We start from the raw sequence: 15,632 nt of genomic DNA on the forward strand, positions 1-15,632 counted from the left end.
ATGTAAACTGAACAAAATAACCAAAAGAATGAGATGAAAGCAGGAGTATTAGAGTTTGAGAGGAGATGTCAACAATGTTTCAAACTGACCTCTTATTTGTCAAGTCTGCAATCAAAAGTCAATATTATTAAAGATCTTAATATCAACTCAAACATTTCTCACCCAATTTCAGATCATGTTACCTCTACGTTGTCTCACTTTTTATGTTTTTATTTCTCCTAAGCAATTTTAAATCAAACTCTACTGGTTCCAATGCATTCAAAGGTCTCTCATGTAGTGTATAAATATATCTTGACCAGACAAACCACACCGGCTGACCCTTATCACCAGCAGAGCTTTATCAGATTATCAGACAAAATAACCAGCATAGACCAACTTGGACCAGCACAGAAGTTCATACTGGTCTAGGCAGGATGTCTCGCTTCGGATTCTGATCGAGGTTTTAATTCTGATGTTCCATTAGATTTGTATTGTATAGTATGTTTTTTAATTAAACAGAAACTCTTATGGCAGTGTGAAGGACATGAGGTCTGTGAGACTCTGTTGACTGGCAACAGAAAGCAAACCGTTTACATAACACATAACACACATCATAATGTCCATCCCACACTGACATTCAGAGTTCTTACGGCTTCAATTTGCCCACATACGACATGGATGTTAATCCACATATTTATTAAAGAAGATTTGTTGGCAAAGCACAACAAATCATTGTGCTTTGCACAAAGTGATCATCAATCACTTTCCGTGCAACTGGAAAATTGGCCAGAAATTATAAAGACAAGTTGAAGAAAAATTATAAAGCCACCAGCATACATTTCCATACAGGTCAATGCTGGTAAATGGTGGTGATTGATTTTTGATTCTAGACCAGATGATGGGTCAGTATGGCCATCACTGTACGCCTGCTCAACCAATGTGTTCTTATTGGTGATACTGGTTAACCTTAGCAAGTTAAAGGAAGAGTTCACCCCCAATTCAAAACTCTGTCATTTTTCATTTACCTTCAAATGGTTCAAAACCTTTCTTCTGTGGAACACAAAAGAAGATAATTTGAGAAATGTCTCAGTGGTTTTGTGTCCATACAATGGAAGTCAATGGGGGTCAATGTTGTTTGGTTATCCACGTTCTTCAAAATAGCTTCTCTTGTGTTTTGCAGAAGAAAGTAAGTCATACAGGTTTTAAATGACATGAAGGTGTAAATGATGATATATATATATATTTAGAAGCACCATCCCATACTGGTCTATAAAGCAGGAAACATTCAAACATGAAAAAAGACACCTGCAATACATGAAAGACTACAAACTTTTATAGTAATATTTCTCATCTGTACGACCAAGCAGAATTTTATCCAACAGCGGTGAATGAAGTATGTCAACAAAACGTTCAAAGTTTCTAAGAAGCCATTAAATATCAGCCTGAAATCTATCAAAGTGAACTGTTTGCTCCGTTCCAGCACATTTCACCTTCTTTTTGTAGAAAAAAGCTACGCAAACTTAAACTTTAGTATTGTAAAATGTATAGACATGTCCCAAAAAACCCCAAATGATTTAATAATCCTTATGTCAAGATTGTTTTAATACTAACATTAAAATTAACAATATTATAAAATGAATATTTAAAACTAAAAACTGCTGACAAATGACATGACAAAAAACAAAAGTAAACTGTTATTTGCAACTCACTACTGTACATACAGTATATCTATTGCTTAGACACCAAAATATTACATAGGCAATATATATCTTTTACCATAGTTGTATTATAGTAAAAGTGTAGTAACCATGTTTGTTGTCCAGCTGATTACCGTTTGTATAACCACAGCTTTACTACGAATACCATGGTTAAACTCTGGTAACTGTAGTAAAACCATGGTTCATTTGACTATACACTTTACAATATATTTTACTATAGTAACCAGGGCATTAAAGCACTTCTTACTGTCAAAAATGACCTATATGGATGAAGGTTACAATCAAAGGTTAAAGATGACAGTTGTTTAACTCCTCCCAAAAGTCCTCAGGACTCCTTCCAAAACACAGGTGAGTTGGCAGAATATAAATTTGGTGAACCTGACGTTGACACACAGGGACCCGTGTCTCCGGAGAGCCTAGTAGGAAGTGGGTTTCTGAAAGATCCAGAGTTTGGCTTGAGATCAATCAAGAACATGGGGCTCGGCGTGAGTGGATTATATCTTGTGTCAAGTGCTTTAGATGATGGTCCTCAGGTTGGGATGCTGATAGACATCCATGGACAAACCATACTGGCTACCAGCACCACCAGCTGAGTTTTATCAGATTATCAGACACAATAACATCAAACCTGCACAACCTTTTCTCAACAGAGATGTCTTTATTGGGATGAGGTAAACTGTTGGTTATATATATATATATATATATATATTCTGTGTTTTTATTAGACGGGGAATGATAAATACCAGCTGGCAGCAACTTCAGAAAAGGAAATCAAAAAGCCCAAGAAGGTGAAAAGAAACAAGAAGGATGTGGATGACCTCAAGAAAGAAGTCGATCTGGTGAGAAATCCTTATACATACAGCTATGAAATGACAATCGTCACAAAGTTCAAGACTCGCTTGAGTTATATTCACAAAAAGATGTTTTGTTCTTCTGCAGGATGACCACAAGTTGACTTTGGATGAACTTCAGCGCAAACACAGCACCGACCTGAACAAGGTGAGAAAAGGTTTTGAGACACTTTCAGCAATGATCAAATGTATTATTACTCCTCTAAAGCTTTGTATGAGTATGATCAACTTTAGTTTAGAATACTGCACTTATGCACTCAAACTTGCTTTCCAGACTGAAATGTTTTTACGTTAAGCTTAAGCTACTTTACCTATTTAGGCAAAAATGATATGTAAAAAAATGCAAAATTTACCAAAAAACAACAACAACATCATAATCTCTGGTTTCAGATTTAACAAAGTTAGTTCATCATCTTTTTGTGTTTTAAATAGGGGTGTAACGATACGCTCAGATTAAATACGATACACGATACTGGGTTTATGATTACGATTGCTTCTCGGTATTAGTAAAAAAATGTAATATGAAACCGACAGATTATAACCCAAAAACATTACACATTTTTTGTAACATTGTTATTTTGTTAAAGAATTGACTATATTCGTGGTTTATTTAAACCATTTTTATGTAAACTACAAAATTGAATAGATCTGGCGCTAAAAATTTAAATAAAAAAAAACATTGTAAGAATGTTAAGAACAAGATGTTGAAGTGCTAACAGTCCATTTATCTACTGTTGCCGAATCATGTTCTAGATCAGTGGTTTTCAACTGGTTTGGCCATGGGACCCATTCTGCCATGGTCATCAATCCGCGACCCACTTTTTAGGATATACCATGTCATGTAGTTTGTTCTAAAAAAACGAGTGACTAATACCAAAATACCTATATAACAGATTTGTGACTAATATAACTATTACTGATGAATAAACAACCTTTAAGTTAAGGTTAAGGCTATTAAATAGCAGTCCCAAACTAGCTTTTTAGTCAAATCGTTGGTTTGAGACACCACCGTAAAATAAACATATACAATATAACACAAAGTGAAAATAACATGGCATTTTGGGGTTATGGAAACAAGAGGTACCATGGTGAATACGCAATACTAACATGAACCGTTAATAAAAGATGAATATAAATATCATACCTTCCCAGCTAAAATAACACACAAAGTACCAGTTATGTGATTTTTAGGTACTTTTGTTTCACACGTTGCATGCCATGCTCGTAGTTTGCTTTGTGCTTCAGTGAACACAGCACGCGCCGTATCGTATAGCACTGTATAACGTCTTGACAGGACAGGATAGTTCGCTTTTCTGAGGTGAAAGACTTTTATTTTGAAAAAAGTTCATAAAATAACAATAGAATAATGACAGTGACATTCAACTTGACAACATCTCACCTGCATCTGCCAACAGCTTTCACGCACCTCTTTCAAAATAAAAGTCATGCATCAAAAAAACATTGTTGTTTCTTAGACTGTACACTCCGCGACCCACTTAGAAACACTGTTCTATATACTGTAAGGTATCTTTAACTTGATTATTTTCACAACAGGGTTTGTCTGTATCCCGTGTGAGAGAGGTCTTAGCCCGTGATGGACCCAATGCTCTGACCCCACCTCCTACCACTCCTGAATGGGTGAAGTTCTGCACACAGCTCTTTGGTGGATTTCAAACGCTGCTGTGGTTTGGTGCTTTCCTTTGCTTCATGGCATATGGACTCCAGGCTGCCTCAGAAGAAGAACCCGCGAATGACAATGTATGAGAGAAAAAATGCTTTGGCTTCTGTAATCATACTTATAAATAGTTCATATATCATTTCATTTCCCATTGTCTTTTCTTTACAGTTGTATCTGGGACTCGTGCTTGTTTTCGTTGTCATCGTCAATGGAGGGTTCTCGTACTATCAAGAGGCCAAGAGCTCGAAGATCATGGAGTCTTTCAAAAATCTTGTCCCTCAGGTGTGAAAATTAAATAGTACATTTTCAAGCATCATTACTTCAGTTTAATCGTTGGAAAAATGTTACTATAAAGTAAAGATGCACCTATATATGGTTGATAAAAGCATTTTTTTACACTATTGGCTGTCAGGGTCAATAAATAAAAAATAAAAAGGGCCTAAATGTATTTATGAAATGTAATGGGGCAAAAAGTGTAAAATATCTTTACAGTAAAGCAAATTTGATCCAAAATATAAACACTGATATTTGAAAATGTACTTGAGAGTAAAAATACTCACTACTGTCCACCTCTGCAAAATGTGCATTTAGCAATTCTTCTGCCATATGTCCAATTGAGTAAAAATACATGATTTCATTGTCATCATCACGCAGCAAGCGCTTGTTATCCGCGAGGGAGAGAAAAAGATCATCAATGCCGAGGAGGTAGTCGTTGGTGATCTGGTGGAGGTCAAAGGTGGAGACCGAATCCCGGCTGATCTTCGTATCATTTCCTCACAAGGATGCAAGGTAACATCTAAACCACAATCTCAAACATTAAATGATCCCTAAGGTCCTAACCTTTTTATAAATCATCTCTCTCTTTTTTCTCAGGTGGACAACTCTTCGCTCACTGGTGAATCTGAGCCTCAGTCTCGTACTGCTGACTTCTCTCATGAAAACCCACTGGAGACGAGAAACATTGCCTTCTTTTCCACCAACTGTGTTGAAGGTACAAAATTAAGACATCTAGGGACGGTTTCTGGACAGGGATTAGATTAAGCCAGGACCAGACCATAGTTAAATTAGGATGTTTAAGTCGTTTGAGAAAAACAAACCTTGGAAAAAACAATCTCGAAACAAAACAATCACACTAATATATTTTAAGATATGTCAGTGTAGATTGTTTTCAATCAAGACAACCGCCCCCTAAAGCCTGAAGTAAAGTTCCCTTTTTACACGTACGCGAGGGACAGCTGGAATTTTGTTACCTCGTTTGTTAACTCCATTTCTTGCAGTAATTAGTTTAACCACCAGGTGGCAACCGTGTCCTGGGAGCATCGATTCAAGGTATTAGAAGAAAACCTGACCCCTGTAGGCCTTTAAAAGTATTGCAATATGTCATAATGCCCATGCGACAAAACCGTACGATCACACACGCATTAAAGAAGAAGTATACCACAGGCATTAGGTAACATTTTCCAATGGCTGTGGACAAAAATGAGCGACTAAAACCTTTAACATAATGACATTATTTTAGGTACCGCCAGGGGTGTTGTCATCAACACCGGTGACCACACCGTCATGGGTCGTATCGCCAGTCTCACCTCCAGCCTTGAAGCTGGACAGACACCGATTGCTAGAGAGATCGAACACTTCATCCACATCATCTCTGGTGTGGCTGTTTTCCTGGGTGTGTCCTTCTTCATTCTCTCTATGATTCTTGGATATGGCTGGTTGGAAGCCGTTGTTTTCCTCATCGGAATCATTGTCGCTAATGTACCCGAGGGTCTTCCTGCCACTGTAACTGTAAGTCAGAATGTAGTTCCAAAAACTTAAATGCTAGGAACAAATGTGAACCAAAAATGTCCAATAATCTTGTGTCTACTCACATAGGTGTGTCTGACTCTGACCGCCAAACGTATGGCAAAGAAGAATTGTCTGGTGAAGAATCTTGAAGCTGTGGAGACTCTCGGCTCAACCTCCACCATCTGCTCGGACAAGACAGGAACTTTAACCCAGAACCGGATGACCGTGGCTCACATGTGGTTTGACAACCAGATTCATGAAGCAGACACCACGGAGAACCAGAGCGGAACCTCATTTGACACAAGCTCTCCGACTTGGGTGGCCCTCGCTCGTGTCGCTGGCCTGTGCAACCGCGCTGTTTTCCGTGCCGAACAGAGCAACCTGCCAATTCTTAAGGTGTGCTATGAATAGTATATATTTTTAAAGACACTAAGTAGTGCTATTGTGGTTTAAACTTGAATAATATCTCCTTTGCAGCGAGAAACAGCTGGCGATGCCTCCGAGTCTGCTCTGTTGAAGTGTATTGAGCTTTCCTGCGGTTCGGTGAAAGAAATGAGACACAAGTACACCAATATTGCTGAGATACCTTTCAACTCCACCAACAAATACCAGGTATTTCATACTCTGAGAGATTCTCTGTAGATCAGATGGTACAGATTTGACTAGTCTGGCTAACAGCATCTAATCTGCTTCGCTCTAGCTCTCAGTCCACAAGAATCCCAATTCCTCAGAGTCTAAACACCTGCTGGTGATGAAAGGAGCCCCTGAGAGAATCCTGGACCGATGCTCCTCTATTCTCATCCAAGGAAAAGAGCAACCTCTGGAAGATGAATTGAAAGATGCTTTCCAGAATGCTTACGTAGAGCTCGGAGGTCTTGGAGAAAGAGTGCTGGGTAATGCCACCTCATAACACTCTGTTATCGCTGCCAAAGTATAACACACATTGGTCATTCCTGGTTCTTTCTCACAGGTTTCTGCCACTTTTCCCTCCCTGATGACCAGTTCCCTCAAGGTTTTGCATTTGATACAGATGAAGTGAACTTCCCCACAGAGAATCTGTGTTTTGTCGGCCTCATGTCCATGATCGACCCGCCTCGCGCCGCCGTTCCAGATGCCGTGGGCAAGTGCAGGAGTGCTGGAATCAAGGTGCTTATTCAAGATCCACGACCTAAATTTGTGTGAATCTGTCTACCTCAAATGATCTACATCTAAATCCTATATGACAGGTTATCATGGTTACTGGTGACCATCCGATTACGGCTAAAGCTATCGCAAAGGGTGTCGGCATCATCTCTGAAGGCAACGAGACTGTGGAAGATATCGCTGCACGTTTAAACATTCCTGTCGGAGAGGTTAATCCAAGGTAAACTGCTTATCCCAACAACATTATTTTCTGATTTAATACTTTAGATGTCCGCTAACACAAAGTTCACTTCCAGAGATGCTAAAGCTTGTGTGGTCCATGGAGGAGAATTGAAGAGCATGTCTGAGAATGAGCTGGATGACATCCTCCAACATCATACTGAAATCGTGTTTGCTAGAACGTCTCCACAACAAAAACTGATCATAGTGGAGGGTTGTCAGCGACTGGTACTATTCAACCAATCCTGGTCATACTAGATGATTTTACTCCGATCTGTGTGACAAGCTTTTTCGTCTTTATCAGGGTTCCATCGTGGCTGTGACGGGTGATGGTGTGAATGACTCTCCCGCTCTGAAGAAGGCTGATATCGGTGTGGCTATGGGCATCTCTGGATCTGACGTGTCCAAACAGGCCGCTGACATGATTCTGCTGGACGACAACTTTGCCTCAATCGTCACTGGAGTGGAAGAAGGTATGAAATAGTGATTTGAATTATGAAGATGAAAAATGAAAAACTGATACTTATTCTACAATGCGTGTCTTTTACATCAGGCCGTTTGATCTTTGACAACTTGAAGAAGTCTATTGCCTACACACTGACTAGTAAGATCGCAGAGATGTCACCGTTCCTCATGTTTGTCCTTGTGGGTATTCCTCTTCCTTTGGGCACAGTCACCATTCTCTGCATTGACCTGGGCACCGACATGGTAAGAGAAATAACACATCATTTCATGCAACTTTTAGAATTGACCTTCCATTTGTTCACAGTTTTAACTTTGCCGCAGATTCCAGCGATCTCGTTGGCCTATGAGAATGCAGAAAATGACATCATGAAGAGACAACCCAGAAACGCTCAAACGGATCGACTGGTGAACGAGAGGCTCATCAGTATGGCCTATGGTCAAATTGGTAAGAGTGGGCTAATATCAACAAAAAGCTCTTAACAATTTTAACTTTATCCACTGCTTGGAAAGATTTAAAAGTATCAAAATGTTTATTGTACACTTCATTGAACTTTTGTTGTCCGCTGTTTTTGGTACAGGCATGATCCAAGCACTCGCAGGGTTCTTCACCTACATTGTTGTTATGGGTGAGAGTGGATTCTGGCCCAGTCTTCTGCCAGGACTACGAGTCGGCTGGGAGGATAGATCCATCAGCGATCTTGAGGACAGTTATGGCCAGCAATGGGTATGTGTCTTAGCTTTGACTAAACCATTCCTCTATCATTCCTTGACTGAACAGGTGTGAACTCTTTAAAAACGCAGGGACAATTGACCCTAAACGTATAAATAATCAAGTAAATATTCGTATAAATACGTATGTTTTTATGCTTTCTCTTGGCTTTTTAGACCCACGAGAGCAGAAAAATCATCGAGTTCACGTGCCACACAGCCTTCTTCATCAGTATTGTGGTCGTGCAGTGGGGAGACTTAGTCATTGTAAAGACCAGGAAAAATTCCATCATACAACAAGGAATGAAGTACGTAAACATAGAGAAGTCACAGAATATCGGTCTGTTTATATCTGTTTTTGCAGACAGTGTGTTCAGTTCTAGCTTGTTTTATCTCTAAAAGATCTCAATTTCCAATTTTCCATTCCTATCATTTGTCTCTTTTTTCATTCATAGAAACAAAGTCCTCATCTTCGCCTTTTTTGAGGAAGCTGCCCTGGCAGCGTTCCTGTCCTACTGCCCGGGTATGGACGTGGCTGTCAGAATGTATCCTCTCAGGTAGACGAACATATTTCATCTGATTTTCAAATGTTTATATGACTACGAAAAGATTCAACTGCTCGGTTAAGCATTGAAAATTATTACATTTTTTCATCTAGACCATTGTGGTGGTTCTGTGCCTTCCCATATTCACTGCTCATCTTCATCTATGATGAAGTTAGAAAATACATTCTGCGGCAGAATCCAGGAGGTAAAAACAGATACAGCCTACAGATTTTATCAACCATAAAGTTGATAGTTTTGCCACATATCACATATTTCCCCCCGAGATTAATGTCAAAATAACTTGAATATCTGTGCTTTTTTCAGGCTGGGTGGAAAGTGAAACATACTACTGACACAAGATGGTCTTTTGCAAACACGTGCAAAGAGATGTTGTATGTGGTGTGCAAATACAAATAAATGTGTCATTTAAAGTTTGTGTGCTGAATATTTTCTTTTTTAATGCTGAATAAAAAATAAGGGTGGGGACAACCATTTACAAAAGTGTTAAAACAGGAAATCTGTCTGTTTAATAAACAATAATCAAAAAATCTATTATTTAGATAAGTAAGTAAGTAAATTATTTTCAGTGACATTATATTGCATGCAATACTACTCCTTAAAGTAAAAATATAGAGAATTGTAATACTTTTAAAGGACCAGAGAACACACTGACAGATAAAACAAAGTTCAATTTACAGTTTTTTTCAACTGCTTACACACATTTTCAAAAAGTTGCCTCTTTTTTTCAAAACTTTACACACAAATCCAAGAATTGCACACACAAAATGCAAAATGCCTCACATCTCTTTCAAAATGAAGCACTTCATTAAAAATATCACAAACACATTTCAAAAGCAAACATTTGTCTTCTGTTGCAAACACTTTTACCGTAATGTTATATTTTGGGATATATCATGTACACACAGTTATTCAAAACCTAAAGCTCTTCTTTCATGAGCTCCTCTGTACAAGATTGAAAGAAATTGGCAGAGAGATGTTTAAAATTCACTGTAAAAACAAAAGCAAGATTGAAACCAAACTTTATTTCTTGTGTTTATTTATGTTTTTGCTGGTTGTGAATACAGTATTACTGTACACGGTACGGAAAAAAAAAATTCTGGAGGACACGATGTATTGTTGAGGGACTCACAGCATTTATGTTCGCAAAAATTGTGGCATCATTACGTAAGCATATGGTTGCGTATATTTCACGAATTCTAAAAGCATTATTGGCCACAATCAAATTCACGATAGCCGTCTCTTGCTCTTCAGTGAACATGTGACCTCGCCCATCATGAAACCTTCGCCTTTCCACTCTGTAGAAGATTCAGGAACAGTGTGAGTGTGTGCCATAAACTGTAACATAATATACTACTTTATACAATAAGGTCAGAATGTCTTCTTACAGTCGGCTGTACTGTTGTACAGTGTGACACCTCACCAGACTGTGACCAATGCAGTGCACCGTAGTAGATGAATGCAAGGGTACTACTGTAAAATACTGTATATGTATTATAGCCTACTGTTTGTGTACATTACAACATGTGTACATTACAGTAGATTGGTACATACCTGTTCTCATTTCTAGAGGTTCGAATTATACCTGCCATTGTAAATCGACTCAAATTGGGCTGGACTCTCTGTACAGCCTCTCTTGTTGTTACAGTAAACCGTGGTTTATCACATGATCAATGACTGTGGCCCTGATCTCATTCAAGACCACACTTCTTGTTCCTCGTCTTCCTCCTCTTCCAACTCGTCCTCTAATTCCACCTCTGCCTCGTCCTCTGGCTCTCCCTCCAACTCCCCTTACTCTGTCTACATTGTTTGCATCCATTGTTCAAAACCTATAACTTGACCCTTGGCCTATTTATAGGCCTCTTCTAAAGTCATGATTGGTTGGTGTTAAGTAAAGCAATGTGTGTTTGCACATGTGAGGAGATAGTGTGAGGCACCGAGGAATTAGTGTGGCATTTTGATTGGTTGTGTTTGAAAAAGGAAATCAATATACTTCCTGTAAGATTTTTGTGTGTTACATAGAGAATTGTGTGTTGTGTTTTGCAAAAAGTGTTTCATGAAATTGAAAACTGAGTCAAAGGTCGAGAATTAGTGTTTGGTTTTGCCGATTTGGTGTGTGGTTCTGGTGTTTGAGTGTCAGGTTTCAGAAATTGTGTGACAAGTAAACATTTTGTGTGTAAGCAGTTGAAAAAAACCGTAATCCAGACGGTTGATACTTGGCCGCTCAAGAATCAATTTCTTACATTTACATGGAGTCATTTAGCAGACCCTTTTATCCAAAGCGACTTACAGAGAGTTCAGGGTTTGCAATAAGCGATATGTCATACAGGAGCAACAACAGGTGCTAATACAAAGTTACTAGTTTCAACTAAAGCCAGACCAATACCTGTTGAGAGGAAGAGAGAGGGTTAGTTTTTTTTCTGTCGAGTGTTCACAGAAGAGATGGTTTGAAGTCGTTTTTTGAATGTCGTGAGAGATGTGGTTGACCGGACTGAGTTAGGAAGAGCGTTCCACCAGGAAGGAGTTGTGAAGGAGAAAGAGCGGGAAAGCGATTTACCGCCCTTACGAGAAGGCAATACAAGACGCCGCTGGTTTGCTGAACGCAGGGATCTTGATGGGGTGTAGGAGGGTGTGAAACTATGCCGGTGCAGATCCGGTGATAGTCCCGTAGGCAAGCATCAGTGACTTGAATCTGATACGGGCGTCATCCGGTAGCCAGTGGAGAGAGCTGAAAAGGGCCTTTACGTGAAAGACGAGGCGTGCCGCTGCGTTCTGAACCAGCTGGAGTGGTTTGATTCTTAAAACAAGTAAAACCACAAGAACATGGTGAGCATTCAAGCATTCTAGTATTCAAACAAATATAGCTCCAATGATTCAGCTGTGTTAATGGAGAAACATGTCTTTATGAAAAATGCGTAGGCCGTGAGCCTAGCCTCGTTTACAAAACACAAAGAAAACAGAAGTCCATCCAGCCAAAGATAAGGTTGTGCATAATTATGAGCATAGAAATAAAAATAAAAAAATCAACTCAGTCAAACGAAGGCGTACAATAATAAAGAAAAGAATAAATATGCAGGAGTTCAGCTTGAGTGAGATTTTTTGGCCCGGGGGGTTATGTAGTGGAGGAACTGCGGAGGGTACGTGTCACGGTTCAGCAAGGAAAACAAGGAGAGGATCCACGTGCAGTGAAATATTTAATCAAAAAGACACATAAGAGTAGCTCAATGGCCCGAGAACCACGAGGGAGCACATACAACAACGATTCACAACAGACAACTGAACACCAGGGCTATATATACACAGATGAACGAGACAAAGCATGATGGGAACTGGAGTCCTTACAAAAACACAGGCAGTACACAGAGTAGCATAGCGCCCTCAGGTGGCGAAATGAGGCGCAAGCAACAGGGCGTGACAGTATGGGATGGCGGAAAGTTGTAAAAATATCATACAAGCCTTGCATTAAAAGTATTGTGATTGTCACAAGAGTTGATAACATAATTTCATTACTTTCATTAATTTTAGGTGAACTGTCCCTTTAAATTTTGAGCACAGACCAGACAAGAGCTGCGTCTGAATTCACTCACTTGTTCACTCATTCCCTATTCCCTATATAGCGAATGCAAAATAGTCCACTATATGGGGAAGAAGTGAATGAAAATGAGGCTGCGTCTGAAATGGCATACTGTGACTATGTGACATACTCCCTATCGGCCGTTAAAACACTACCTTCTATATAGTAGCCTATGAGTGGGTGTAGTATGAATACATTTGGGACATACTGCGTCCGTCATGTTTTATGGTTATGTGACCCGTATGCTCTTTGACCTATGACGTATTAACAACAAACTTCACGTGAGCGTTGATAAAAACATCATTTAGTCACGAGAAATTCATTTATTGGCACTTACATTAAAAACGGACGTCCGCCTTAAAGTTTTCTGCTATATTTACTTGATTAACTTTTGAAATTTGACCGTTGCTCAGCTCCCGTGGCATCATGGGATAGAGAAGTGTCAATCTGCAGTGGAAGCAGTAGACCATCCGGGTATTTCTCGCTTACTGTTTTTGGCATACTGAGGTTTCGGACATACTATTCGTGGCTGATACTCATTTTCGCCTACTATATAGTATGGAAGTAGGCAATTTCGGACGCAGACTGAGTGAACAATTTCGGACACTGACTTAATATATCCTCTATGGCGTTCCAAAGCGACCAATAAAAAGACTGCAGCACACACTCGTCTCACTGAACGTGACGTCTGCACCTGCTAAACGTGACGTCTGCGTCTGCCACTTCACTCATTCCTCTGCATGAACGTGACGTCTGCGCCTGCTAAACGTGACGTCTGCGTCTGCAGCGCAAAACGGACGGAGCTTGATTTAGTCCAGCTCCACCTCCGTGAGTTTAGTGAAGCGCTATCAAGCACCCCCGACTGGCTGTTAACGTTAATGTAAGTCTGACATGCACCTATGTGTAAACAATTATTAACAGAAAATAATTGTATACTTTCTGTTTGCCACTGTTAGTTAAAGCAATAAACACACTGCCAAGTAATAAATACATGTTCGCATGAATTTTACTGATCTTAAATTAAGATTTTATTTAAACTAGCAACTAAATGCCTCTTTATATTTAAGGCTTTTAACTTGAGGTTATTTAACATAAAAAATATAACTTGACACAATTAATACTTTTCAGAAGATCGCATGACATTACCTTCTTCTGCGTTGCTGCCACCTCTCCCATGCAGACACTGGCACTGTACCTGTTACGACCCCCATAAGTCTAGGGTTCAAAAGGAGGCACGTAACAGAATAAAAATGGTGTTGTGTGTGTGTGTGTGTGTGTGTGTGTGTCAGCTGTAAGACTTAAGATCACTCAATTAAAAAAAAGATCTGAAAAAACTCAAATGTCAAAGGAAGCAAAATTGTTATTTTATTAACAAAATTGTTGAAGGGTTTCAAGCTTCAAGAGGGGGGTTAAGCCAAAATAATAAACAAAAGACACTCTACCTAGTAGGGAAAGTAACTAACTAGACTAACACAATAAAAAAGAACCACAATTAAACAAACACAATTAAATAAACTTTAGGGATATGGGCATTTTTCAATAATTTCATATTCGAATATTTGAGCTAATAAAAAACGAATATTCGTTTATTTAAATTAAATTAATAAAGAGTGCGTTTTTCATAACGCACTAATATTATATCCTGCATACAGGTTTTTTAATGGTGAAAAGATTAGCAACGTTTGAAATTTTTTTTAAATACATAAAAACTGCATTTAAACATGCGCAAAGCGAAATCATACAAAAACCAGACATACAAAACTAAACGAATAAAACACAACGATATATGGTTATCTTGTTTATTTTGTTTTACATGTTCTTGATAAGAAAAACAAACATATAGATCTATTTTATTCTGTGAAAGTCTGAACAAGTCGACGGTTAACAAGCCGACAGCGGAGAAAACAAGCTTCTCGTCTCTAACTCCCGGGAACAAAACCCAGATCTGACAAGAATAAATGGCTTTATTGTTTATAATGTTAATAATAAATGAAGTAAACAGCCTTACAATTGCATGTAAACAAATGAAACAAATCAAAAGTCACAATGGAGTTAACAATAACATAGTAGTGCACTGAATAATCTTGCTGTAAGCAATTACATAATTCCCTAGGAATGCAACGCTACAGCATGGACAATGATGTACGTTTTCAATGATTATATCGGAAAACTCAGCAGCAATAATCGATCGCATCAGAACCATATAAACATCAGAAAGCAGCAATAACATGCACAACATATGGTTCTGGACTTAAATGTATTGCACAAACACATTACACAAAGCATAACAAACAGCATAAACTAAGATTGACAGCTGATCCTTACCAGTGCACAACACAATTAACAGAATGTCAAGGAAACAACACATAAACATTAGTTCCTAGGACAGACGCAGACGTCACGTTCAGTGAGACGAGTGTGTGCTGCAAAGTCATTTTTTAGGACCGTATGGAACGCCATAAAGTAGACGCTTGACACTCTGCATTAAGCCGTGTAGGGTAGCGTGTTACAATACGTGTTAGCAAAACTGAAAACAAATAACTTCACTGCTACACGTGAATGACGCGTGACGTCTGCATAGACGCTTCACGGCCACACGTGATTTACGTGACGTCTGCGTTACGTCAACGTCTCGTCTGCGTCTTGAATTCAATGCAATAAATAGCAGAATACAAAAACAGTTAAGACGTGGAGTGAGACGTTCAGAGAGACGAGTGTGTGCTGCAAAGTCATTTTTAGGACCCTTTGGAACGCCATACTACGTCTGACAGTACTGTCGCAGACATTCGTCATAACGTATAGTACACCTCTGTGGCTTTAAAGATTGCTTAATAAAATGGTCAAGTTCATTTTTACATTATTTGTCACGTTTATTGTATTAGTTTTTAATAAAGAAAACAAAACAAGTGTTTGCCACGTTTAGTAGGGTTCGATCGCGAAGAGCTA

At 39.0% G+C, this 15,632-nt stretch overlaps 1 protein-coding gene across 1 annotated transcript; it reads left to right on the plus strand.

Moving 5' to 3' along the window:
- Positions 1-2,051: 2,051 nt before the first annotated feature.
- Positions 2,052-9,540, plus strand: LOC130552539 (sodium/potassium-transporting ATPase subunit alpha-1-like). Its single transcript, XM_057330881.1, has 22 exons — positions 2,052-2,182; positions 2,423-2,536; positions 2,637-2,696; positions 4,103-4,306; positions 4,395-4,508; positions 4,881-5,015; positions 5,100-5,217; positions 5,746-6,014; positions 6,102-6,410; positions 6,492-6,626; positions 6,715-6,907; positions 6,985-7,160; positions 7,241-7,377; positions 7,454-7,604; positions 7,681-7,849; positions 7,930-8,084; positions 8,163-8,286; positions 8,420-8,565; positions 8,727-8,857; positions 9,005-9,106; positions 9,208-9,299; positions 9,419-9,540. Exons 1-22 carry the CDS (start codon positions 2,171-2,173, stop codon positions 9,445-9,447), a joined length of 3,075 nt encoding a protein of 1,024 aa, XP_057186864.1. The 5' UTR covers positions 2,052-2,170; the 3' UTR covers positions 9,448-9,540.
- The last annotated feature ends 6,092 nt before the right edge of the window (positions 9,541-15,632 follow it).

This window comes from Triplophysa rosa, linkage group LG4, assembly GCF_024868665.1.
Source record: "Triplophysa rosa linkage group LG4, Trosa_1v2, whole genome shotgun sequence".
NCBI classification, from domain to species: domain Eukaryota; kingdom Metazoa; phylum Chordata; class Actinopteri; order Cypriniformes; family Nemacheilidae; genus Triplophysa; species Triplophysa rosa.

Coding starts and splice junctions, on each gene's coding strand:
- LOC130552539 (XM_057330881.1), top strand. Junction 2,537..2,636: donor TCAAGAAAGAAGTCGATCTG/GTGAGAAATCCT, acceptor GTTCTTCTGCAG/GATGACCACAAGTTGACTTT. Junction 6,411..6,491: donor GCAACCTGCCAATTCTTAAG/GTGTGCTATGAA, acceptor TCTCCTTTGCAG/CGAGAAACAGCTGGCGATGC.